Source organism: Rosa chinensis, chromosome 1, assembly GCF_002994745.2.
Source record: "Rosa chinensis cultivar Old Blush chromosome 1, RchiOBHm-V2, whole genome shotgun sequence".
NCBI classification, from domain to species: Eukaryota; Viridiplantae; Streptophyta; class Magnoliopsida; order Rosales; family Rosaceae; genus Rosa; species Rosa chinensis.
In genome coordinates, this window is record NC_037088.1 from 17,861,656 (window position 1) to 17,887,725 (window position 26,070).

General features: G+C 39.6%; 2 protein-coding genes and 1 pseudogene across 25 annotated transcripts; all 3 read right to left on the reverse strand.

Annotated features, from left to right (window-relative positions):
• Window positions 1–1,264: 1,264 nt before the first annotated feature.
• LOC121051022 lies at window positions 1,265–2,814 on the reverse strand. Its single transcript, XM_040512827.1, has 2 exons — window positions 1,614–2,814; window positions 1,265–1,311 (listed from the first exon to the last, which is right to left on the reverse strand). The coding sequence occupies exon 1, from the start codon at window positions 2,614–2,616 to the stop codon at window positions 1,918–1,920; it is 699 nt and encodes a 232-aa protein (XP_040368761.1). The 5' UTR covers window positions 2,617–2,814; the 3' UTR covers window positions 1,265–1,311; window positions 1,614–1,917.
• Window positions 2,815–6,979: 4,165 nt separating this feature from the next.
• LOC112182302 (putative disease resistance RPP13-like protein 1) lies at window positions 6,980–17,099 on the reverse strand. 24 transcript variants are annotated; one of them, XM_040512813.1, is made up of 13 exons: window positions 16,489–17,099; window positions 12,955–16,320; window positions 12,710–12,815; window positions 12,511–12,614; window positions 11,968–12,013; window positions 11,782–11,875; window positions 11,243–11,675; window positions 10,532–10,590; window positions 9,850–9,910; window positions 9,668–9,761; window positions 9,461–9,564; window positions 8,497–9,236; window positions 6,980–8,238 (listed from the first exon to the last, which is right to left on the reverse strand). In XM_040512813.1, exons 1-2 carry the CDS (start codon window positions 16,995–16,997, stop codon window positions 13,131–13,133), a joined length of 3,699 nt encoding a protein of 1,232 aa, XP_040368747.1. In that variant the 5' UTR covers window positions 16,998–17,099; the 3' UTR covers window positions 6,980–8,238; window positions 8,497–9,236; window positions 9,461–9,564; window positions 9,668–9,761; window positions 9,850–9,910; window positions 10,532–10,590; window positions 11,243–11,675; window positions 11,782–11,875; window positions 11,968–12,013; window positions 12,511–12,614; window positions 12,710–12,815; window positions 12,955–13,130. The 24 variants fall into 24 exon arrangements, with proteins under 24 accessions (XP_040368747.1, XP_024176512.1, XP_024176520.1 ...); XM_024320744.2 differs by having other exon boundaries at window positions 6,992–9,236; window positions 12,710–12,812; XM_024320752.2 differs by having other exon boundaries at window positions 6,992–9,236; window positions 11,243–11,427.
• On the reverse strand, window positions 6,992–9,381 carry LOC112182306 (annotated as a pseudogene).
• Window positions 17,100–26,070: the final 8,971 nt, after the last annotated feature.

Sequence of the window (26,070 nt, forward strand, 5' to 3'; positions counted from 1 at the left end):
AGCTTCAGATACGTCTTGATTTTGATTCAAACTATCCAGGAAAGTCGTCTCTTCTGTCTCAGAATTCACAACACTCTATTCGGCAGTTTCATTTTCTATTTCGGAATTCGCGACACTTTGTTTGGCAGTCGCATTCTGTTCGGCAGTCACATTTTATGTTTCCGAATTTCTACCTTCAAATCTATCCTCCAAATTTTCCAAGTCTTCAAAGACATCAAAATCAATAATAGAACGAGGATTCCCTTCACAACCTCTCTCTCCCTGAAGGGAAGACTGAGAAGCTCCCCCTGAGTAATAAGGCTCGGATTCACGAAAAGCAACATCAAGAGAGACATGTATAGTGCCAGTAAGAGGATCATAACATCGATAACCCTTCTGGAAGTCAGCATAACCAACAAAGATACACTTACGGGCATGGGGATCAAGCTTGCTGCATTGAGGCTTGGGAATATGAACATAGGCTGTGCACCCAAACACCCAGGGCTCCAAATTAGGCATAGAAGGGATGGTCAAAAGTGTATGAAGCTTCTGATGAGGATTCTGAAACTCAATCACCCATGAAGGAGTACAGTTGATAAGATATGCTGCTGATTTTGCTGCTTCTCCCCAATAGGACCGAGGTACATTCATGCCAAACAAGGAAGTACGAACAACTTCCATCAACTGCCTGTTCTTTCGTTATGCTAAACCATTATGTTGAGGAGTATAAGAATTGGAGGTTTGATGACGAATTCCATGTGACCGGCAAAACTCAATCATAGGGCCATTCACAAACTCTCTACCATTGTCAGACTGAAACACTCTAATGGATTTTTGATACTGAGTTGCCACCATTTTGTGAAATTCGGTAAACATCCCAAATACATCACTCTTATTCTTCAGTAATGATACCCGTGTCATGCGAGTACAATCATCAATAAACGTTACATAATATTGAGCTCTAGAAAGAGAAGGAATTTTCGCAGGACCTCAGACATCAGAGTGAATTTTCATAAAAGGAACTGGACTTTTATTAAGACTTGGTGAATATGAAACACGGTGGCTCTTGGCTAGTTCACAAATGTCACAATGGAAATCCAAATCACTGACAACAGAAAACAAATGAGGTTGTAGCTTCTTAAGATAACTAAAAGATAGATGACCTAAACGGCGATGCCATAACCATACAGCTTCCTTCGCATTCTCTACCCCATTGATCTAATTAGCTTGCCCCAAAAGATGCTTCTGGTTCTCTCCAGTCTCTGTCAGATCCAGGTAGTACAATTTCCCCCTTCTAACACCATAACCAAGGATCCGCCAAGTCAGAATGTCCTGAAACACACAGAAAGACGGATAGAAGGTCACAATACATGCAAGTGCTAAAATAATTTGACCAACAGACAGGAGATTATAAGCTAGTGATGGAACAACTAAGACAAATTCAAGGGTTAATGTATCAGATAAAACAATAGAACCTTCTTCGGTGACCAAAGTTAGAGTACCATCAGCAGTAGAGACAATAACTTAAGGGGAATGTCTAAGGTTTTTCACAAGATTAGGGTCATTGGTCATATGATCAGATGCACCTGTATCAATTATCCATGTATTATTCAAAGTAACCTTACCCTTCATACCTGATTGCGCTACATTAGCGGAGGCATTGTCTAGACACTCTTCCTCTGTAGTAGCAATGGCTGCCTTGCTCAGATTCTTTCGTGGTTTCTTGGTGAAGTCCCACCAATCAGGGTAACCAATCACTTCATAGCACCTCTCTTTGCTATGACCTAGTTCCCCACACACAATGCACTTTCTATTTGCATATGGATTTGGTTTACCTAGAGGACAATGTGAAGAAGGACCTGAGAAGCCTGGAGGAGGTCTTGGTTTGCGTTGGACAGCCATAACAGAAGATTCGGTAGGTATCGAATGCCCCATAGCCTATTTCTCTGATTGCACCTTGTGAATGTAAGCATAACTCTGCTCCAAAGAGAATTTAGGTTCCTTGCGCAGGATTTCTCCACGCACCTGATCATACTCTAGGTCAAGTCCACTCAAAAACATGCGAACACGCATCCGAGACATCGCTGAGGTCTCTTGAACTACAGCTCCAACATTATCATTCTGAGAGGCCACCCTTTGATCAATCTCTTGGAACATCGCCACTAACTCATTATAGTAGGTAGGAATAGGCCGTCCGTTTTGCTTTGCTTCAAAACACTTCTTGTTCAATTCAAAAATCCGGGTTTCATTAGAATCATCATAAAAAGTTTTCTCAACAGCTTCCCAAATATCTTTTGTAGGAGGGAGACGAATATACCGGTTCATAAGAGAGGACTCCATGGAGTCAATGAGCCAGCTTTTCACCTTTTCATTGTCCGTGGCCCAAGCTTCATACTCTGCAGAATTTATGGCGGGTTCAGCCTTCACTCCGGTCAAATAACCAACCTTCCCTCGTGCTCCAATGCGCATCCGCATGAGAGGAGCCCATATGGTGTAGTTGGATTCATTCAAGACAACACTTGTTGGGAACGCAGAGTTGTCATGTTGGGTGGTGTAGTGGTGATGGATGACTTGTGAGGATAGCACCATTGCCTTCTCAGGATTTGACTGTTCACCTTCAATTACAGGTCCGGCCATTGAGGAATTCGGGATTTTTGCAAGATTGGGTTTTCTAGGGTTTCAAGATGGATCTGAATTTTTTTTTTTTCTAAAAAAGGTAGGGTGATGGTGGTTTGGAATTCAATGGTGGTGGTAAGCAGCTGTTTGTGGTGTTCTTCAGGATTCGGGATTCAAAGGATGCAGCACAAGTTCAAAGGATTAAACCTGCTCTGATACCAAGTAGAAGAGAATACATCAATTCGGGTTAATTCGATAATTCTAGTCATCCCACAATGAGGGTATATATACAAGAACAAAGGAGTAGTCTAACTCTAATTGGAAACAATCTTTCCATAATTACAGGATATCTTAATTAAATAAAATCCTAATTACATACAAATTTACAGCGATTCTACAATTCCGAGTAAGAAGTTGCATGTTGATTACAATACTATAAATTCCGAAGACACCATGATGATGGTGTTGCAGCACCTAACAAGGAGTGCAGGGCTTCCCGAGGATGAATTGATTGGATATGATGAGGCAAAGCTTGCCTCACTAGAAGCTAAGAGTCAGAAAGAAGGAGAAGGTTGGGAATTTTCTCACATATTTCTTCTCCAAGAATGGAGTATATATATACATAAGATACATAAAGTCCTATTACAAAAAATATTCCTAATAGTGGATTAGCTCCTAACTTGTTCGGCCAGCCACCAACTTGTCCGCCACCATTGTCTGCCATCATTGTTGGCCTCCAGCACTACTCACGTCAACACTCCCCCTCAAGTTGGTGCATACAGATCACGAATGCCCAACTTGTCAAGTGAGTCATAAAAAGCTTTAGTCGAGAGAGCCTTTGTAAGAATATCTGCCAACTGTTCTTCAGTAGGAACGAAGGGAAACAAAATGATCTGTCCATCCAGCTTTTCTTTAATGAAGTGTCGATCTACCTCCACATGTTTCGTGCGATCGTGCTGAACAGGATTGTGAGCAATTTCAATTGCAGCTTTGTTATCACAATAAAGCGACATAGCCTTTTTCTGTCTGAACCCCAAATCATTCAATAAATTTCTCAACCACAACATCTCACAAAGTCCTCGGCCCATTCCTCTATACTCTGCTTCAGCACTAGAGCGAGCCACCACCTTTTGTTTCTTGCTCTTCCAAGTAACCAAGTTACCACCCAGAAATGTGAAGTAGCCCGAAGTAGACCTGCGATCTGTAATATTACCTGCCCAGTCTGCATCTGTGTATCCGGAAACATCCAAGTGACTGTATTTTGAAAAGATTAATCCCTTCCCTGGAGCAGACTTTAAATACTGCAAGATACGAAATACAGCATCCATATGGGCTTCACTGGGATTATGCATAAACTGACTCACCACACTAACTGCATAAGCTAAATCTGGTCTCGTGTGGGATAAATAAATCAACCGGCCAACTAACCTCTGGTATCTCCCTTTATTTGTGGGTACTTGATCTAAATACTCTGCTAACTGATGGTTCTGCTCGATAGGAGTAGCAACTGGTTTACAATCAAGCATACCTGTTTCTGCCAGCAAGTCTAGGACATACTTTCTCTGACTCAACACAATACAATCCTTGCCACGAGCAACTTCAATTCCCAAGAAATATTTCAAATTACCCAAATCTTTCATCTCAAATTCAGAGGACAACTGACCTTGTAACCTTTGAATTTCTTCAATGTCATCACCTGTCACAACCATGTCATCAACATAAATAATCAAGGCAGTCACTTTACCACACCGATGTTTAAGAAACAAGGTATGATCTGAATTGCTCTGTCGGTACCCAATTTTCTTCATGAACTTGGTGAACCGGCCAAACCAAGCTCTGGGAGACTGCTTCAAGCCATAAAGCGACTTCTTCAATTTGCACACCACCTGCTCTCCAGTGGAAGTACCATATCCAGGAGGCAAATCCATATAAACCTCTTCATGCAGATCACCATGCAAGAATGCATTCTTAACATCAAACTGTTGCAAAGGCCAATCAAGATTAGCAGCTAACGAGAGAAGTACCCGAATTGTGTTAATTTTGGCCACTGGTGCAAATGTCTCATCATAATCCACTCCATACTTCTGAGTATAACCTTTAGCCACTAATCTTGCCTTGTACCGATCCACTGAACCATCCGAATTATGTTTCACTGTATACACCCACCGACAACCAACTGTCTTCTTCCCTGGTGGTAATGACACCAACTCCCACGTACAATTCTTCTCAAGTGCATCCATCTCGACTGTCATTGCTTTCATCCACTTCTCATCCTTCATGGCATCCTGCACTTTACTAGGAAGAGACACAGAAGATAATTGATTCACAAATGCTGCATACGGTTTAGATAACCTATGGGTCGACACATATTTAGCAACAGGGTATTTAGCCTTAGCACTTAGAGTAGGTTCATAGTGTTTCGGAGGCTGACCACGGGTTGAACGACTGGGCAAGATTTTGGTAGGAACACTACCTGACACAGAAGAACTATTAGACAAGGAAAGATTAGGACATACTTCGGGTGATGATTGAGCAGGTGAGACCGCTGAAGGAGAGGGAGAGAAGGAAGAATTGTTTAAAACACCATCAGAAGACTGCAGAACATTATCAGAAACAGGGTCTGAAACTATCTCTCCGGCCGACTGGTCAGACTGATCCGGTTGACCAGTCGGTAACACATTGCCCAAAGCTTCTTCTCCAACCAGATCCATATTTTCCCTATTTTCCGTTTCTAACTCTGATGATGGGTCGGTAGAGCTTCTACCCTCCTTTTCCAGCTCCGTTCCTAAACACTCTAACCTTGAGAACTCAGATTCCAGACTCTCATCTTGCCCATTGAACAAATCTTCATAATAATAAGACCTCTCCCCCTGACGAGGAGTCACAGGAGGCAAGAAATAACAGGCATCTTCTCTGAAAGAAACATCCATGGTGACATAAAACTTTTGGGATTGTGGATGATAACATTTGTAACCTTTCTGATGAGAGCCATACCCAACAAACACACACTTAAGGGCTCTAGCATCTAATTTTGACCTTTGATTCTTATACAGGTGAACATAGGCAACACAACCAAAGACACGAGCAGGAAGGGTATTAGATGATGGGATAGAAACATAGTTAGACAAGACCTCAAGTGGGACACGACCTTGAAGAGGGGCAGAGGGAAGGCGATTGATAAGATGAGAAGCACACAAAACGGCCTCTCCCCAAAGGTATTTAGGCATGTTAGCACTAAGTAACAGAGACCGAGCCATATCCAGAAGGTGACGATTTTTCCGTTCAGACACCCCATTTTGCTCAGGTGTCTGTGGACAGGAAGTTTGATGGATTATGCCGTGGTGTTGGAAATATTCATGAAAAGAATGGTTAACAAACTCACCCCCATTATCAGAACGAAAAACCTTAACATGAGCATCATATTGAGTACGAACAAGACTATGAAATGCTCTAAAGGCAGAGAAAACAGAATCTTTGGATTTAAGTAAAACAACCCAGGATAATCGGGTAAAGTCATCGATGAATAACACAAAATATCGCATTCCAGAAAGGGTAGAATGTTTAGAAGGACCCCACACGTCTGAATGAATTAACTCAAAAGGCATAGTACTAGAATGAAAGCTCGAAGGATAGCTAGATCTATGACTTTTAGCCAAAGCACAAGTTTCACAATGCAAACTAGAATCACTTATTCCCAAAAATAACGAAGGCATGGATTTCTTCATAACTCTAAAGGATGGATGACCCAAACGTCTGTGCCACAACCATACCTCACTCAGCCGATCAGAACTCAATGTCAATGCCAAAGGCTGTTCTGGTGCTTGTGTTTGTCCTGCGTACATGCAATCTAAGTGAAACAGTCTCCCTCTCAGATCTCCCTTACCAATGATCACCCGATTGCACAGATTTTGAAAAACAACATACATTGGATAAAAAGTTACTGAGCACTTATTCTGCGAGTTTAATTGAGATACAGATAAAAGATGATGAGACAACGAGGGCACATAAAGGACATCATGTAAAACCATGGATGGTGTAACCTGAATAGACCCAATACCTAAGACTGGAAAAGACGCACCATTTGCATTAGAGACACGAGATATAGAAGGAGATGACATAGACACAAAGAAAGATTTGTCGTAGGTCATATGATCAGACGCACCAGAATCAATTATCCATGTATCACTACCAGTAAAGTCAGAAACATGTAAAGCAAAACCAATTTTACCTCAAGTTTCCTTAGTCAAGGAAACATTACCCTCAGAGAGATCTTGTCCTCCAACACAGTAGAAAGCAGGTTCTGTCATCTGGTGGACTGCTGTTTGGCCTTTCTGACTTCAACTCCCTCCAATATTGTTCCCTCCTCTCCAACCGGAATTACTGAAATTAAATACTGAATTTTTTTTTTTTTTTTTTTTTTTACTTTTAGAAAAAGTGAGGATGGTGAGCTTTTGTTTAATCGGTGGGTGTTGGAAAGTTTAATAGAATAAAAAAAAGTGGGTGGAAAGTGAAAGTTGGTTGTGTACGGGTTTGTGGGTGGTGTTTGAAACTTAATAAAAGAAATTGGGAAGTGTGGAGAGGAAATGTGGAAGGATTAATGAAATGCGGTTGGTGGGGGAATCAAATAGTATGATTAATAGATATAGTTGGCAGCTCCTCAAACAAAAAAAGGTTGCCAGCAAGGTATTGGCTGGGTTGACCTTAATTAATGGAATGGAGCAAGGAACAGAGAAAAAAGGTGTTGATTAATCAAAATTGGGTGGGTGACAGGTTGGAGCTGCTGCTGCTGGATGTCGGATCCTGAGGTTGCTGCTGCTGTAGTTTAGACTGGGCTAGACTGCTGCAGATTTTGGACGAAGCGGATGCTTGAGTGAAGGTAACCAAAGTTATGAGCGAGGTGATGGTTTGGACTGGGCTGAACTACTGCTGATTTTGGACGAAGCTGCTGTGCGTTCGTCAACAAGCGTTGTGGCTGAGACGTGACCGACCTGCTGCTGTTGGTGTGGTGGCTGGCGAAGCGGCAGCTGACAAAGGGATTGAGCCGAGATACTCCCACAGCTGTTGATGAATTGGGCCAAGACTTCTACAAAATTATACTGTGATTGTCGGGGGAAAGCAACCTCGAAGAAAGAGGAAGGACCTAAGAACCAAAGAAAAGATTTGACGGAGCAGAGCGGCGGAGGCAGCAGCGGCGGCAGTGGCGGAGAAATTCTGGGCTGCTAAGAAATAGCTCTGCTTGTGTTTCTCTCTGTACCAATCAAAAGAACCCAAAAGAACTCAAAGGAACCAACGGAACAGATTGATGGCCGAATTGCTACAGATTTTGGACAGAAGATGCGGAGAACTGGAGCAAAAGAACCCGAAAAAACAAAGAAAAAACGCCACGGAACAAACAGAGTCCAAATTGGATCTCTGCTCTGATACCAAGTCAGAAAGAAGGAGAAGGTTGGGAATTTTCTCATATATTTCTTCTCCAAGAATGGAGTATATATATACATAAGATACATAAAGTCCTATTACAAAAAATATTCCTAATAGTGGATTAGCTCCTAACTTGTTCGGCCAGCCACCAACTTGTCCGCCACCATTGTCTGCCATCATTGTTGGCCTCCAGCACTACTCACGTCAACACTAAGCTGCAAGCTATAACCAAGAGAATTGCTTTAAGGGAGGCAACTAATGTCTAAATTCTATCGGATTATATGTACGTAACTTACTTGGGCAATATATTGCTGGATTATATATGTATATACAGCTTTTCTTTTATGCAGTTTTTTTTTTCAAGTGTTAGTGCCGGTGTAGAGAAAGAACATGATAGGGTTAATACGAAGCTTGTAAACAACTGCTGACCAATATGATACTGATCGGAGCATGTTCAATAACAAGTAGGAATTAAGCTACCTTCGGTAAAGACGAGAAGCTTTGTAGCAAGAACTGCAAAACTCCCAAACATTCCCTCATGATTTCCGATAAGCACAACCCGCCCTTGAATCCATCAGCCACCACATAATCAACAACACCTACATTCATTGTTTAATATAGGAAATCCCATACAATGGTTGATCTAAAGTACACGAACTATACACAGCTTCAGACAAAAAAAAAAAAAAAAATTCTATAGAGAGCGTATATGCGGAGCATGGAAGAACACTTCATATTAACTGGCGCTACATCACTTCTTCTGGATTTTGAATCATCAAATTGACTCTTGAGCTTCATTTTTCAATTGCAGTGATAATGACAAAGTTGTGGCGTGTCTTGTGGATATAGGAAAGGCTTTGGAGGTAGTTGAATGAATTCAACTTCTCCTTCAAGCATCTCTACTACTTTGTTCATTGAATTAGGACGGTCACTAGGCTTCATTTGTATGCACCACAATGCTACCATGAACATTTTCTTTGTTAGTTTCTTTTCCTCATCCGTGGCATCTTCGATCTCCATCTCCTTTCCGTCATTTAACTGGTCATACACCCAAGGAAAGTAAATTTGGCTCGTATTGGCCGCATTTGCATTCAAGTTCTTTCTTTTCCCTGCTATTTCCATCAACAACATTCCAAAACTATAGATGTCAGCTTTGTTCGACACACCACCAATATTCTTGTAAAACAGTTCCGGAGCTATGTATCCAATGGTTCCTCGAGCTGCGGTCAAAGTTAAACTGTCATCATCTAAGGGGCATAATCTAGCCAGACCGAAGTCTTAAATCTTCGGAACAAACTTCTCGTCAAGAAGAATGTTGTGCGGCTTGATATCGAAATGCAAAATTTTCATGATGCAGATAATCAATACCACGGGCCACTCCTAGTGAATTTCAAATGCTTCCTTGCAATTTCAATTGACAGATATGGAAGGGAAAGGATCTTACATGTCAGTAACGGCAGTTCTTATCATTCAAGGTGCAATACTGTTTGGTCATGTGATATCTTTTGCCACAGAGACCAAGTGTTTTTGATGATTAATGTAATGTTCCTGATATGATAGAGAAAGCCATAAGCTTTAAGGTAGTTAATTCTCCATTTTGAGATTCAATACAAAAGTATGGAAGCAAAGCACAACAAGGAAGTAAAAATACCTTCAGTTTCAACACTGCCTCTGGGATTATCAGGACATCACACATCTAAATTAACCTCTCTCTTTCCACCTTTTCCAAACTGCAGGGCCGAAGGCTAAAGATCAATGGAACATAGAGATAAGCCACACCCTTTAATTACGATTAATACTTCAATTCCATATTCAATACAAACGTAAAAATACCTTTAGTGGTAGCACTGCATATAGTACTGTAAACTTGTAACATCTAGAAAGTTGATATACACTGGCAAAAGAAACAGAAAAACATCACTATCAGCTCAACCCTGAAGGTGTGGTCAGAAGAGAATCCAGAAGATGTTACATGAAAAAAGAAAGGAGACTCAAGATTAGTTATTAATCTTATACTAACCAGTAGCAAACTAGATCTGTATACTGAATTCCTCAGCTTACGTTCTAGTTCCACATTGTGTGGAATACAATTTATATCTTTCAATGAGGAAATGGATGACACAACTATGGAATCCAGTACGTTCAAACATTTGTCAGAAATTCAATACACACCCACATAAGTGTTACAATGAAAAAGATTTAATGATGCATAGAATGTTGTAATTATGCCAAAGTCAGAGACAACCATTCTTTAACATTCTGCAAATCATTTGCAACACAGTTTTTTCTTTTCTTTTTTTGCAAGAACCAATTTCAAGTATGATGTTATCAATTTTGACAGGTCTCATAACTGGTTACTGAGATCAGGGTCCAACAAGTATTATGGATGCTGCAGGAAAAGAACAGAAAATAAACGAGATACATTGGTCATGTTTTCCCAAATGCAGGGCCTAAGCCACGACCTTTAAAGATAATTAATTCTTGAAATCCATATTTTATACGAAAGCAAACACACCTTTAGTGGCAGCACTGCTCTTGTAGTTTACAACTAGCTTGACCCTGAAGAAAGAGAATCTGGAAGTTGAAGTAGACTCGAAATCAATAAAGATATCAATGATTGAGTAATCTTAATTTATCTGTATACTCAATTTCTCAATTTACTATATAGTTCCACATTGTGTCTAGAGTCCACAGCTTATAATCTGTCAATGAAATAAGTGAAGACACATTACTGTGGACTTGAGCTCAAACATTTTTTTGTTTTTTATTTTTATAGAAAATCAGTACATACCCCAGTTCTCTGTTACAGTGAAAAAGATTATGATGCATAGATTGCAGTTTTGACTGTTCAATTAGTTCAAGCTGAGTTTCTCATTGACCTTACGATAGTAAGTTAACTTGAATTAAACATTTTTGGGACCAGAGAGTGGGATGCTGATCATTCCTAGTTGAGGGCTTAAGGCCTACCTTCCATTGGAGAAACATGGCATTCTTCCTAGACAAATATGAAAAAGAAGAAAAAGATGGTACTGGTATGGAAAAGAAGAAGATTCAAGAAAAGAAAACAACAGATAGAACCCTGAAATCAACAATGAGTTCAAGCAATAGGATCTTACACGCAGAAATTAAACCTTGTGCCTTGAGGTTGAAGTAATTTAAAATTTGTGGTGCTACTTTTCAACATATAAGCTATAGTAGGTTGAAGTAAATATTGAAGACAAAATACCTGACAGATAACTTCAAAATGAGACCACTCGAGACATGGCATGTCATATCCAATTCCCATTGATCTTTATATTGAGGATATGAGCAATCTTGGGCCAATCTTCACCCGTATTTTCTTGGCACCGTTTCTCAAGCAAAGGGCATCCATTAATCTCCAAGTTTATAAGAGGGTGGGCAGCCCACTATCTGGCAAGAACCAGAGAGCAGAGCAATTGGAAATCTTCAAAGATGTAACAGAAGAGGACAGCCCAGTTTCTGGCAAGCACTGCAGCGCAGGGCATTTCCAAATCACCAATACATGCCTTTAACAAAACTCATCAATTGAGTGATATGCCAGTAAGGACAGTTCTTATCAATCAAAGTGCAACACTATTTGATCATGTGTTGTCTATTGTCATGGACACCAAGTTTGAGGTAATTAATTCTCGATTTTCCTATACTACAGAAGAATGGAATTATGGAAGCAAAGAACAACAAGGAAGTTTGTAACCAAAAAAAAAAAAAAAAAAACCAGAAATCACCACAAGGAAGTAAAATTACCTTCAGTGGCAGCACTGCAAATGGGACTATCAGGACATCGCACATCTTAGTTCACCTTTCCCTCTCCATCTTTTCCAAAATGTAGGGCCTAAGGCTAAACATCAAATGGAACTTAGAGATAAGCAATGACCTTTAGTTAAGACCATTAATTCTTGAATTCCATATTCTAAACAAAACTGAAAATACCTTTAGTGGTAGCGCAAACCTATAACTTCTACAGAGCTGGTATACACTGGCAAAAGAAAACAGAAAACCATTACTATCAGCTCGACCCTGAAGCTGCAGTCAGATGAGAATCCAGAAGTTACATGCAAAAAGAGAGTACACTCAAGATTAGTAAAGATATTAATGATCGAGTAAACTATAACCGTACACTCAATTGCTCATTTTACTTTCTGGTTCCACATTGTGCGGTGTACTGTTTATAGTTTTCCAATGAGAAAATGGAAGACACACTACTGTGGACTCCAGTTCAAAAAATTTTGTAGAAATTCATCACACCCCAATGCTGCGAAAGATGCATAGATGTTGTAGCTGTCAAAGTTATGCTAGATTAGTTAGCTTGAGTTTTAAGTTTTTGTGGTACTTAATATTTTGTGTGGCAGGGTTGTGAAGGTTAAATTGAAAGAGCAACTTTAAAAGCCTTCTAGAAAGTCTTTGATGAAAGACCAAGTCAGTTCAACCAGAAGGAACTGAAGAGAGATCAGAAGAGTGCAAGTATTGACTGACCCAAAATTAGCTCTCATCTCTCTGTGATTTTCATTCTGCTTCGAAACAGTGGGAATGAGTGGAGGAGATAAAGAACAGTCTGCAAGTTCAGATAAGAAGAGAAGCTGTGCAAAAATAGCAGTAAATCAGAAATTTCCTACTAAAGTGAAGAGGTAAGTAAACCTAATCAACTGAGAAAGAATTTGATGATTATGCTTACAACTCAGACATCAAGACATGGCAATATTGGTCCTGCGAGCAATCTTAACCTTGGCATATCTCTGTCTTAACATATCAAGAAATTTTGCTCACTTTCCATGAAACTGCTGCATATCAAGAAACAGGGCAGAAAGAAAACACATTACCCAGGTTTTCAAAGTATCAATTGACAACAACATATATATTCGCAGTATCAATAGACTGAATTGGGAAGCGCAAAGACCAGAATTGGGATGTGCAACATACCGTAGGAAATGGAAATGGTCTGTTTCTCCTTCATCTGGCATGTCGTTGTCAAACCGATTTTCTCAAACCCATCCATCATGAATTCAAGCAAGACCCTAGAACTGTGGAAGCCCTCTGAGTTCAAACAATAGGATCTTACACGCAGAAAATGGAAGCCTTCTGTCGTTGTCATGTCGTTATCGAATTGATATGCACTTGATGTGAGCAATCTTGGGCCAATCTTCACCCGTCTCTCTTTGGCACCTTTTCTCAAGCAAAGGACATTCATGGATACATAGGTAAGTAAGAGAAGAGGGTAGTCCACTATCTGGCAAGCACTGCAGAGCAGGGCAACGCCAAATCTGCAAGCGTTGAAGAGAAGAGGGTAGTCCACTATTTGGCAAGCACCGGAGCGCAGGGCAATTCCAAATCTCCAATTCTTGAAGAGAGTTGAGATTGCCAAACCACTTGGCACCGTTGATGGTCTCACAATTCAGACGGCAGATCGTGAGATATGTGAGAATGCTGGGAAACATCCCAGCCTGCTCCTCCACAAACCAATCTACTTTTTCGTCGCAGCTGAACTCAAGTGTCAATCTTTCAAGAGAGGTGAGTGTTCGGAGACCCTTGTTCAGATTCTGAATACTCTTTGCATTCACTTTTCCTTGTTCAAGTGATTTTAACTTTGACAGGAATCCATCTTCCGGAAAACATTCCAATTCTGGGCAATGCAATACCGTCAAAGACACAAGAGATGGGAGACTGTCTGAAACTAATCTCCCGGTAAGATTGGGACAGTCTATCACTTCAAGATGAACGAGATTAGGAAAAACCCCACCTTCATTATCGTCACCTCCACCATAAGACCAATCTTTCCATCCACTCATATTGTCGAATTTCAAAGACCGTAGAGATCTAAATGGTTTATTCACACTAGAAGTGTTGCCGTCACCATAATAGAATTCAGAACCAACGGACACCACTCCATGTAACTTAGAAATATGAAGCTCTCTGAGGGAAGGTAGCTGTCCCAATGGTGGCAAGGAGATACAATTCACACAATCAACAAGTTCAAGATAACCAAGAGCAGAGGAAGGATAATATTCTGACCAACCTGAAAACATTTTGCCTCCATAACCTTTAATTGTAAGCCTTTCCAGGTTCAGGTGAGGTTGGAGCTTCTCAAGCACTTCTCTTTCTTCTACCGTATAAATGTAAGCGAAGACATGCCTTCGTCCCCAATCCAAAACCAGTTCCTTAAGAAACTTCTTGTCCCTCAGTATGTAGGCCTCCAAACCGCTGCTATGCACAAGCCCTGAGATACGAAGTCTTCCACGCAATTTTTCAAGCTTCTTTAACTCTGCCAAATTATCCCCAGCAGTGTGCTTGTCTAGCACAAACTCTGGTAGCATCTGGAGGTCTTTCAACCTCCCCATTTGTGGTGGCATCTTTTTTAGCTTTGTCTTTGTAATATCCAGATGGCTCAAGTTGATCAATCTTCGCAACTTGGCTGGCAGTTCAATAAGGCCTCGACAGTTTGACAACAACAATACTTGCAAGTTATACAAAGTACAAATTGTATCAGTTAACTTTTTTATGGGAGTCGCAGACAAGTCCAAGTACGTAAGATGTTTGAAGTTGTGAATTGAATCAGGCAATTCCTCAATATTGTATGCATATAACTTTAGCACTCTTAAACACTCTGACTTTGGCAATATATCACATCGTCCTTTGTTCAACTGCAACCACCAACGAGGTTTTAATGATAGAAAGGTGCGCAAACATTTAGCTTGCTGTAAAGCCTCAAACATCGCTAGGCTATCAGCCTCATCATGATATCTAGACATATATGAAAAGTGACGAGTCTTGCTCAAACTATTGGGTGAATCAGTACCCTCCCACCTAAAATAAAATTCTCCAGATACAAAGCTTGCTAAATCATTGATAAGGTCATGCATTGTGAAGTATTCATCGGAACTTGATGAATGTTGAAAAAATGATCTTGAGATTAGATCATTGAAGTAGTCTTGTCCGACTTCTTCTGCCATTTTGTTTTTTTTATGTTGCAATAGATCTTCAGCCTTCCACAAGTAAATCAACTCTGATTTTTGAAATTTATAGTTCTTGGGATATAGTGAACAATAGGCAAAACAACGCTTGAGATGTAGAGGCAGATCTAGATAGCTCAACCATAGAGATGGCAGAATGTCACTCTCATCCAGTGAGAACTCCCACATGTCACTGTTCAATATACTTTCCCATTCCTCCACTAACAATTTAGAACATAAGAGACCCCCAAGGGACTTAATAGCCAAAGGAAGACCATTGCACTTTCGAACAATTTGTCTACCGATTTTTTCAAGATGTGAGTGTGTAGGAACACCTCCATTTTTCAAGGCATGTTTTTCAAATAACGACCAGCTATCTTCCTCAGACATTGGCATGAGACTGTGAGCTTTAAGGCTACCCATCATACGTGCAACATTTTCATCTCGTGTTGTGACAATGATCTTGCTTCCATGTGCTCCAGACTCAAGGGGACGCCTTAAGAGTTCCAACTGGTTATAATTCTTGTTCCAGATGTCATCAAGAACAAAGAAGAACCTTTTCCCCATCAAAGTTGCCTGCAACTTTGATAGAAGCAGATCTAGGTTTGTGCTTTGGCAAGCTTCTGTGGTGAGGGACTCATAAATGTGTTGCGAGATCCTAAAAACATCAAATTCTTTTGAAACGCATACCCATGCTTGGAGGTGAAAATGTTGCTTCACTCTAACATCATTGTATACAAACTGGGCAAGGGTGGTCTTTCCGATCCCACCCATACCCACAATAGGAATCACACCTGTTTCATTGCCAGTCTCATCATCTGATAGCAATAATTTAACCAATCTTTCTTTCTCTTCATCTCTTCCATACACAGACTTTTCTACCAAAGAAATTGACGGTAGTGGTTGTGATACTCTGTGTCCAGTGGTTACTTCCGAATCAAGGACATCTTTTGTCTGCTTCGAAATGTTGTCTAGTTTTTCAAGAACTTCATCTACCCTGGAGTATATTAAAGCTGAGTCAAAAGCATGAGATGGAGTAGAGATGAGCTCTTGTACCTTACTGGTGCTACTCCCATATTTGTCATTCTTCTTTTGCCTCAACACTTGTGTTTTGATCTCCTGCAACAGGTCCTCAGCCTCATAGACAGCCTCTTTAAGCTTATGGAGCCATGGCTTCACAGTCGTTTGGAATTTCAGTTGCTTCCCCTCGGCGTCATCAAGAACAGGGTTAACAGATAACAACTTATCCTCTAATTCCTTCTGGACATCGCTTAGGGGGACACGACCTAGCTTGTCTCGAATCACTCCAACAATCTTCTGGATAAACTTCGACTCATGCCTACAAATTGCAATCAAAACAAAAATATATCATACAAGGTAGCCAGCTATGAGTCTATCAATTTCAAAGAATTAGATATGCGAATAAAATCAACAGATTACATGACATGCATATACAGTTGTTAGAAGTAATTACTCAAGGCTTTAGTTATGATCTGAATTTACATACCCGTCAGCTTCATTTTGTAAATCCATTCCTGCTAGATCTGCAACTTGTTTAAGTGCTGCCCGCCATCTTCTCACTTTACTCGACGATTGAGTTTTCTGGTGTCTAGTAAATGTTTCTGCAACACTTGCAGTCTGGTTCCTCAGATGGGATGGATCAACGTCGTAGAAGACTGGTAAAACGAAATGATTGGAGGTCCTCTTGCGTTCAAGGATCGTGACAAGCTCCTCCAGACACCATCTGGAAGAGGCGTAGTCTTTCGAAAACACAATGACAGAAGTTCGTGACTCTCGAATGGCATTCGCAAGCTCTTGCTTGATATTCTCCCCTTTCTCGAGTCCGTCATCCCGGAAAGTATGAAATCCGGCATTGACAAGGGCAGTGTAGAGGTGATCAGCGAAGTTCTTTCGGGTGTCTTCACCTCTAAAGCTCAAGAATACGTGATAGCTAAATGGATAAGGAGAAGTAGTATATCTGGAAAGGGAGGCCTTGTGACCTCGGAACAGAGCCATTATGAACCAACAAAACTCGGGGAATTGGGTTCTCAGTTGAGTGGGAATTGGGTTCCAAATTCCTACTGTAGAAAGATACACGCCCCTTTCTCACTCTTTTTGCTCTCTCCTTTTGTTCCAAATTCCAGCTGTAGAAAGATACAGCTGTAAACGACTGACTACTTACTTTCCTAGAAAGTCATTAACCTTTTTTTTTTTTTTTTTTTGGTAAAATGGAGGCAACAAGCTTACAAGCCCAACAAATAAAAAAGAAGACTACTCAGCCATTGTTAACGACTTCCCTAGGTCTAGCAAAACCCGGGATATCATCAAGCCTTCAACAATTAAAGCGTGAGGAGAGGTGAAAGTACAAATACTAGCAGAATAATGAATACTTTCTTTTGCAAAGATATCAGCTACCATATTTCTTTCTCTGTGAAATTAGAAGAAACTGTTTAAGTGTTGAAGTTAAAAGTAAACACAGTATTGCAAATTTAATGGTGGCAGCCCAGCCGCCCAGGATTGAGCCATCTCATTCCCTTTCGTTTTTCCATTTTTTCTTTTTTTCTTTGTTCTAATTTATAATAATAAAAAGTTTTTTGTTTTTTTGTTTATTATTCTCATTTCGACGACATAAATGACCTAAAAATGAATTAGAAAAGAAAAAATAAAAACAAAATTGAATTCTTTGGTAGATTTTGCTTGATTATATTAAATTTAACATTTAAGTTTAGAAAAATTAACTATGAAGACCAACTAAAGTCAAATCTAACCATTTTCAATTTTAATTATTTTTTTGGTTCACACAATGACTTTATATGTCTACTAATATTGTAGAAAAAAATATACATTCTACAATGAACAAGATGGAGGAAATAAAATTCAACAAATTCGACAGTTGGATATGCTCAAGGCGAGGAAATATGGAGAAGGTAAAAAATTTACTTGTTTTCGTCATCGTTTTGGCTTCGATCCACGTGGTCAACCCTAAATATAAATCAAACTAAAATGCACATAACCACTCCCTTTCAACTTCTTTTCTCGACTCGTTAGCACTCACACTCTCGTGGGGACGAGCTTTATCAACCTATGTAAAAATTGCAGGATGTTTATCTCCCCGTGATTTGACTCCCCTTAGGGAAATATAAGTGTAAATATAAGTGTATATTTTGTAAATCTCTTTGACCAATATGAAAACAAAGGCAACCGAGTTAATTTTTTTTAAAGAAATAAATTTCAGTTTACTACCCTGATGTTTGACTTGACATCATGTTAGTCCCTCCTATTTCAATTTCATCAGCAATTTTCAATTTCAATCAACCGTACCCAAAATTTTCTCAAACATCCAAATTAGACGTTAAGTGCTGAGCTGGCACTGACCAACTGCTGCTGTGGTCCCATTTTAAGGGCTAAATTTGACATTTCATATAATTTTTCTCCCAAAACTCGTAACAGCGAAAAAAAAAAAAAATTGGGATACTAGGAGCCCAAATAGTTCTGATTTTTTACTTGATGGAAACCAAAAGCAGAAGAACTGATTTGAATCGTTAAAGAGTTTGAGTAGAGAAGAAGCCAAGGACTCGACGACTCCTCCTCTTACCTCCCCTCAAGCCCAATTCTGGCAACTCCTCCTTTGTTGCCGCTCCTCCCTCCGGAATATTGAAGCGCAATTGGACCCATAACAAAATATTAACGAATTGGACCTATTAGATCAAAATTGAAAGTACATAGTGTTTTTGATGAATATAAAAGTCTAGGGACTGAATTGATTTTGGACCTAAACCACAAGGTAGTAACTAGTATTTAGCCCTATAAACAATAATCAACACAATTGATAAGAATAAATTTCAATCCCCGGCAACGGCGCAAAAAAATTGATAAACTCAAAGTGAGTGCCAATTTAAAACCCTGCATCAGATTGTAGTTAAGAGTAAGTAGGGTATCGTTCTAAGCCGGGGATTGGGGGTACTCCTGTCAAAAACGTCACAAAGAATTATTAATCTTGAAATTTACAAAAATAGAACAAAGTATATATATATATATATATATATGTGTGTGTGTGTGTGTGTGTGTGTGTGTGTGTGTGTGTATTTACAAAATTACAAGGTAAAGGGGGTTTTGAAGAATTTATATTCTAATATAATTATCTAACCTAAGTGATACAAGTGATCAAACAAATCTGAATCAAAGTAGAAGTAGATGAATGGAGGAAGTAGATATATAATTAACAACCAATAACATGTTAAGCAGATTATCAAACCTAAATTTCGATCAGTTACAACACGTGGCGAGCCTGATCTTGAGACTGGTATATAGTGACATTGTTCTCACAAGACTGGTTATCAGGGGCAGAGCCACGTTGGGGCATAGTGGGTCCCGTGCCCCAGTGAGATTTTAAGTATATATATAATCTGGTTCAATATAAGAACTGAGTGCTGCCTTGTCGTAGTGGTTGGGGCACAAACTGGTCCCTGGTTCGATTGCTGGTAGCAGCAATGTGCTAATCTTTTTTATTTTGTTTTTTCTGTTTTTTTAACATTAATACTAGTATCTCCTCTCAGCAATGTGCTCATTGTTTAAGGAAAACCAAAATTGGGAGAGAATTGAGTCGTGCTTTCATTGATAATAGGGGCCTCTTTATATGGAGGATTACAAGACATAGAATCAGAGTTGTACAAGGAAAGATAATCGTACAATTAATCAAATATCTATGAATATCTCCGAGAATATCTCTAATTCTAAACCCTATTACAACTAGGTCAAATAACTTAGAGTTTGGGCCAGACATATATTCTGGATTTACTTGAACACTCCCCTTTGTGTCGCCCAAACGTGGTGCTCCTCTCGTTGCCTCATTAAAAACCTTGCTGAGTAACAAAAACCCTGTGGGACAAAAATAACCTCGGTCGAATGGGAAAAAGAGCACAACACACCCTTCACGTTTCGAGACCATACATGTAGACATCTCCCCCTGATGTCTACATCTCCCCCTGATGACTACAGTCATGGGAATTCAGATAACTTCTGCAAATGATGCTACCAACATGTTTCTCGAAAGTGGAATTTAGGCAATGACTTAGTGAGCAAGCCTGCCGCACTGTCCTCAAATTGAACCTAGTTCACTTTGATCTTGAGGAGAGTCTGTTGTTGCTGATTATGCTTGGTGTTGTCGCTTTTGATGTAGCCTTGCTTCATTTGTTCAAAACAAGCAGCATTATCCTATACGCTCGTAGGCTCATCTGTGGTAGACTTCAAACCACAATTATTCGAACATGCATAATTATGGATCCAATCCATATACATTCATGAACCACTTCGTGAAGAGCAATAATCTCTGCATTGTCCGAAGATACAGCAACTAGGGTCTATTCTGTAGACCTCCAAGATATCACAATCTTTACCCATGGTGAACACTTAACCAGTTTGGGAATGACCTTTGTGTGGGTCAGAGAGATACTCAATATCAGCAAAACTTTCCAAAACACATTTCGTTTTGGGATGGGGATAGTGGACACACTGCAACAGTGTTGGCAGCGTTCCTGGTATGTGATGGGTCTGAATCCATCGTCTCTCTGTAGGGATAGAACAAGCCCATATCAATCGTACATCTCAAGTACCGAAGGATATCTTTTACACCAATCCAATGGCGTCACATTGGCGCAAAGCTATATCTAGCTAACAAGTTCATGGCAAATGAGATGTCCGGTCTTGTGCATTAAGCTAAGTACAATAATGCGCCTATTGTACTCAAGTAAGATAATCCTGCCTCTAGCACATCTTCGTCATCATCATTTGGATGAAAAGGATCCTTTTCAAGATCAAGACTACGAACGATCATGGGGGTGCTTGAAGGCTTGACCTTGTCAAAATGCCTAAGCATTTATCAACACGATGCTCAAGTTCCATGTCAGGACCCACCCCGGAATTACCCTCCTAAGTCCAAGATGGACCTGCGGGGCCCACTTTTCGGAAAAATTCTACAGAACTTGCCCTAAAAGTGGACAACCCTAAACCTGCTGAAAACACTTCTAAGTATAGTAATTTCTATGCTTGAAGCCACCCTGCTTCCAAGCAACAATCCGCAACTTTCCAAGTATAAACATCGTACTACACAAACATAACCATTTACATAAATTACAACCCAGCAAATTAAATCTCTCGACTTCCTCCAATATTATACAACTCCCAAACACACATAATTATACAAATGTATAAATCCACCCTTTTTAAATCATCAGAGCAATCTAAAGAACACACTCGAAATATAATACATAGAGTAGGTTAACAAATAACCTACTGAGGATAGATGGCAAAGGTGGTGCTAGCCTCCACTCCTAAGCCGGTCAGCAACACTGCGATCTGGGCAATTGAAACCAAAGGGCCCAGGGGGAAAGTACATAAAAACGTTAGCGTGAGTAGACCAAAATAAATAAGTACAAAGGAATAAAAGTTTATACTTTCCCACAAATTTACATTATAAAATCTCGATGCATGCAATATTTATAAAACGTAATTCTTTAAATCCAAAACTCGTGAAAGACATACCAGCCCCGCTGGTTAAAAGAAATCGGACTAGCCCCGCTAGTTAAGTAATGATAAAATATGGGGAAGAAATTTCACCATACGAAAGAAGGGAGCCTCCCAGGCTCGGGTCGGAGTGTCCCACACTCTGGAGCATCCCATGCTCTGCTCTTACTCACCCACAAACACATAGTAAGCAGGGAGGAGTACTAATAGGCTAGCTAGCAATAAAATATAGCGACCCAGGTATGGTGGGTAAAAACTATTAAAATCCAATAAATCCTTAAGGCTTCCCCATGTCCCACGAATAAAGAAAACGCGGGTGCGATTCTCAACCGTACCCGGAAATTCTCGTAAAAAAGTCATATAAACCAACAGCATGTCCCACACGCTAAAAGGATAAATAGATTATCAATAAGGCATTCCCAATGCCAAAATCGTAGGTCAATAAGTAAACATGGAGGTTTACTCCAACAAAACTCAATTGCCAATAAAGTCTCAAATCGACGAATATAAATATAATATAATATAAATAGTATAAATCCGAAAATCACCTCGAAAACAATTTGTCGACAATCAACATCAATTATGAATTCGAATCCGAGCATAGCAACTTGGTAACCGAAACTTACAAGTGGTATAAATCAATATTTATTTCTTGACAATCATTAACAAAAGCAAAACCACGGGATAATTTGCAATCAAACTTATATGCTCGGAAAATAATATGTTAAATAAATAAATCATGCTTTAATAAATAAATGCATGCATCACTTATTTGAAAACGAAAGTCCACTCACAGTGTACGGCTAAGCCTGCCGTCGATCCGAACCCTCCTCGAGGGAATCCTCCTCACGTCCTGTACAATATAACGTCCGTAAACCTTAATTACTGGATGGAAAACTAAATTACGATAATTAAAACCAAACCCTAACATCATCTTTATTTGCCCAAAATCTCCCAATCTTCTTCACTAATATTATTCCCTTAAGGTATGGGCTTTAGGGCCGAATCAAGGAAATCCGATAGATGGATTTCTCATAATTTAATTAACAATTTCATCATTGATCAACATCAAAATCCATAATCACTCTTCTCCAATTTTATCCCAAAACTGCAATCATGGAACTAAAAGTATAATTGACTAATTATATCAACAACAGAAGTCAAATTCCGGCCAAAACACAGTCTCACGCGCCACCTACAGTGGCGGCGCGTGGCACCCACGCGCCGGCACCAACCTCCACCACCGGCTACCAAATTTCATATACAGCAACTATTCAACACACTGATTAAACTTCTCAACTACAACATTCCCAAATTATACCTGTAAATGGTCGAATTCAACCGGCGAAATTAACCCAGAAAATCAAGAACCCTAGATTTTCAATTCTGCCTCTACACTTCAAATCTTGATTCGAGGTTAGGGGCGAAATGATCTCCGTGGAAAACCGAGCCTTCGACGGCAAAATGGTGACCGGAGGTGGCCGGAATCGCCGGAAATCGGCAAAAATGGCTAACTGCCACCGTAGCTTCCTCCTCTCCAAATCGAGCTTCTCCGGCCAAATCACCGTAATATACCTCCACAGACGTGACAAGGGAAAGAAACCGAGCTTGGGGGTGGCCGGATTACATCCTGGGACGGCCGGAGGAGGAAGAAATCAAAGGGGAAAGAATCGGGCCGAAAGGGAGGAAGGGTCGGGGAGAGAGAGAAGAGAGAGTTACCCGGCTAGGTAGGTTTCCAAAAATAGAAATCTACCAACAGTAATTTCCATATATATATAACTTACCATGAACAGTAAATTCTACATTTTTAGCCATAACTCTCACATACTAAGTCCAATTTTTACGTACCACATATGCACGCGCTCGGTTTAACGTCCCCTACAACTTTCATGAAGAACATTTTCTCAAATGTTGACCCAAACAAAAAGTCAACTTTTAGGACCACTAAAATATCAATAAAGATTAAAAATTGAAAGTATCCAACAATTATCGTCCAAATAATGAGTAAATCGTTAATTCTAGGTTCGGGACGTAACATTCCAATTCAGTGGTTTCCCTTAACTCTTTAAGTGCTTCCAATGAAGATCATGTCCAACATGAACTGCGATAGAATCTGAAACTTGTTATGGAAATGCGCGGGCTTATCCCTTCCCAATCAAGTAGTCACTTTAGTGAGCGTTTCAACATCTTTGTAAACGCGCTCCGTGGTCTAGAGCCACTGACTTGGGTAAATGAAGTTCACCATGAACCTTCATGTATATTCCGTATCTAGATCCACATATAGATACATAGGGACCATATTTGTAAGCTGCATGTTCAGTTATTCGGAAACTACCAAACTGACAAGGTAGTGGAGTGCAATGACATCCATTACGAGAGAATATGTCTTATTGTAATCGATTCCAGGGCGTTTTTTGAGAAGCCTTGCGCCATAAGGTGAGATTACCATATCTTTTTCTCAACATGCTTTCTAACGAAGACCCATTAGTCAATAGGTTTTATGTTAGGAGGTGTTGGCATCACTGGCTCAAAAATCTTCCTCTTCGTTAGAGAATCCAACTTAACCTGGGTCGCATCTTTCCATTTAGGCCAAATTTCTCTACGTTGACTGATAGGAGCATTTTAATGCGACGTTTTAACTGCATTTCCCTACATTTTTCTACGCCATTTCCTTGAAAAATCCCTGTTTGGGAAAGTTTCCATTCTTTGATTGGGAAAGTTCCTTATTGTAGAAAGTTTCCATTTTTGTAGTTTTCATTTCTCATTTCTAGAAGTTTCCATTTTTCAGTTTAGGAAAGTTTCTATTTCTCACTTTTAGTAAGTTTCTATTTTTCATTTTTAGAAAGTTTCTATTTTTCAAAGTTTCTATTTTTCATATTAGTTTCTATTTTCAGGACCTCCGAGCTAAAAAGTGGAAATGAACGCACGAATGGAAAGAGGAGCTTGCGAACATCAAGACGAACGAATATGAGAGAAAACGGACCACACATTTGAGCAAAAATGAAGAAATAAGCTTTCCTAATCCAACTAGGAAACCCTGCGAAATGGAGGAAGGCTTCCCGAGCAAGTTTCCAACGCAACCATGAAAAAGAAATGGAAAAATAATGTGTTTTGCGTTGGAAGATGAGAAGACTTGAAGTTGAAGCAACGAGGCCCAAGAACTCTATGGATTTTCGGCAAAATGATCAAGGCCCATCAAAAGCCCATGGAATTAGGGTTTGTGACGCATGGAGGAAACCCTAGGGATGCTTGGCCGTGAAAACCAAAGGGAGGAGGCAAAAGTGGCGTGAAAAATCAAAGGGAGAATCAAAGATTACGCAAGAGATTTTCTAGGGTGGAGTTTAAGGAAAGAAATCAAGAAAGAGACCAAATTGCGTCTAGGTTCATTCCTAGAAACCCTAAGCATGTTTTGGCCGAAATATCAAGAAGAAAATCAGAAAATATTCAAGGAATTTCGGCAAGAATATATTAGGGTATCTTCTTGGAGTTTTATGATTGGTTGGATGACACACTAGGGCTTACTTGGCAATTTCTCATTGGTGGAAGCTATGTGGAATTATTAATTTAATTCCTTGGAAGAAAATCAGAAAATTCACGGCTTGGAGACCAAGCATAGCCGTCCCCTATATAAACTCCACAACCCTAGACGTCTCACACCACTTTACAATTCAGAAAATTCTCTCTACGCGCGCAAGCTCTCTCCATTCTCTAGTGCAACTTTTGGCGTTTTCAAGCAAGGAAGGAAGAAGCAAGCTTAGGCCGTGAGCATCATCATCCATTCCACCTTGAAGCCGTGTACTTTGAAGCTTGCTTTCAAGTTTCATTAGTTCATCATTCGAGTTATTCATCCATCTCTCCATTCACGGTGTAATTCAACCTTCTTTCTTGTAATCACTTTTGATTCTTCTTTGTTTGATTACGTTGGATGTTGTTCTAGTTAACATTGATGTTTGAACAAGGTTTATAATCTGAAATTTTATGATTGATTAAGGATTTTCGATTCCTATGTTGTGATTCCAAAGTTGCTTATGTGTGATTGTTCGATTGAATTTGCTTTATAGATAACTTTTGTATTTTAATCTTATGTGGTTGCAAACACTTAGGGTTTTGATATAATTGGTGCTAGGTTTAAGAACATGAAATCGACTTTTCGTTTTGTGTAAACTTGAATCAAAGTAGTAAAGGTTTTGGACAAAAATCGAATTCAATTGAAGAGGATTGCAATTAGGTGAACTTATTCATACTAAGTTGTACACTTGAGTTGATAGCCTTTCCTTGAACTTCTTGCGTTGAACATGTATGATTGACTAGCTTTCTAGGGTTTGATTACATGTTTGATAGGATTAATCTATGTGCTTTCATTTAGATTAATTAGCGTTGAAAAGTAAAATATGGGAAATCGTTTGCTTTCGAATGTTTCACATGATCAACTCCTTTCACATGACTTGGAAGAACAATATGAAGTTAATTCGAATTCAATCATGAACTTGGTTTTAATCTTTGTTTCTTACATATCATTCTTGTATTTGTGTTTTTGTTTATACTTAGTTTTATTCTTTCTTTTAAT

Excerpts from the sequence above, each read along its gene's own strand:
- LOC121051022 (XM_040512827.1), bottom strand. The coding sequence starts at position 2,616 with ATGGCCGGACCTGTAATTGAAGGTGAACAGTCAAATCCTGAGAAGGCA.
- LOC112182302 (XM_040512813.1), bottom strand. The coding sequence starts at position 16,997 with ATGGCTCTGTTCCGAGGTCACAAGGCCTCCCTTTCCAGATATACTACT. Across the intron at positions 16,321-16,488 it reads TTACAAAATGAAGCTGACGG|GCATGAGTCGAAGTTTATCC; the intron begins GTATGTAAATTC and ends TGCAATTTGTAG.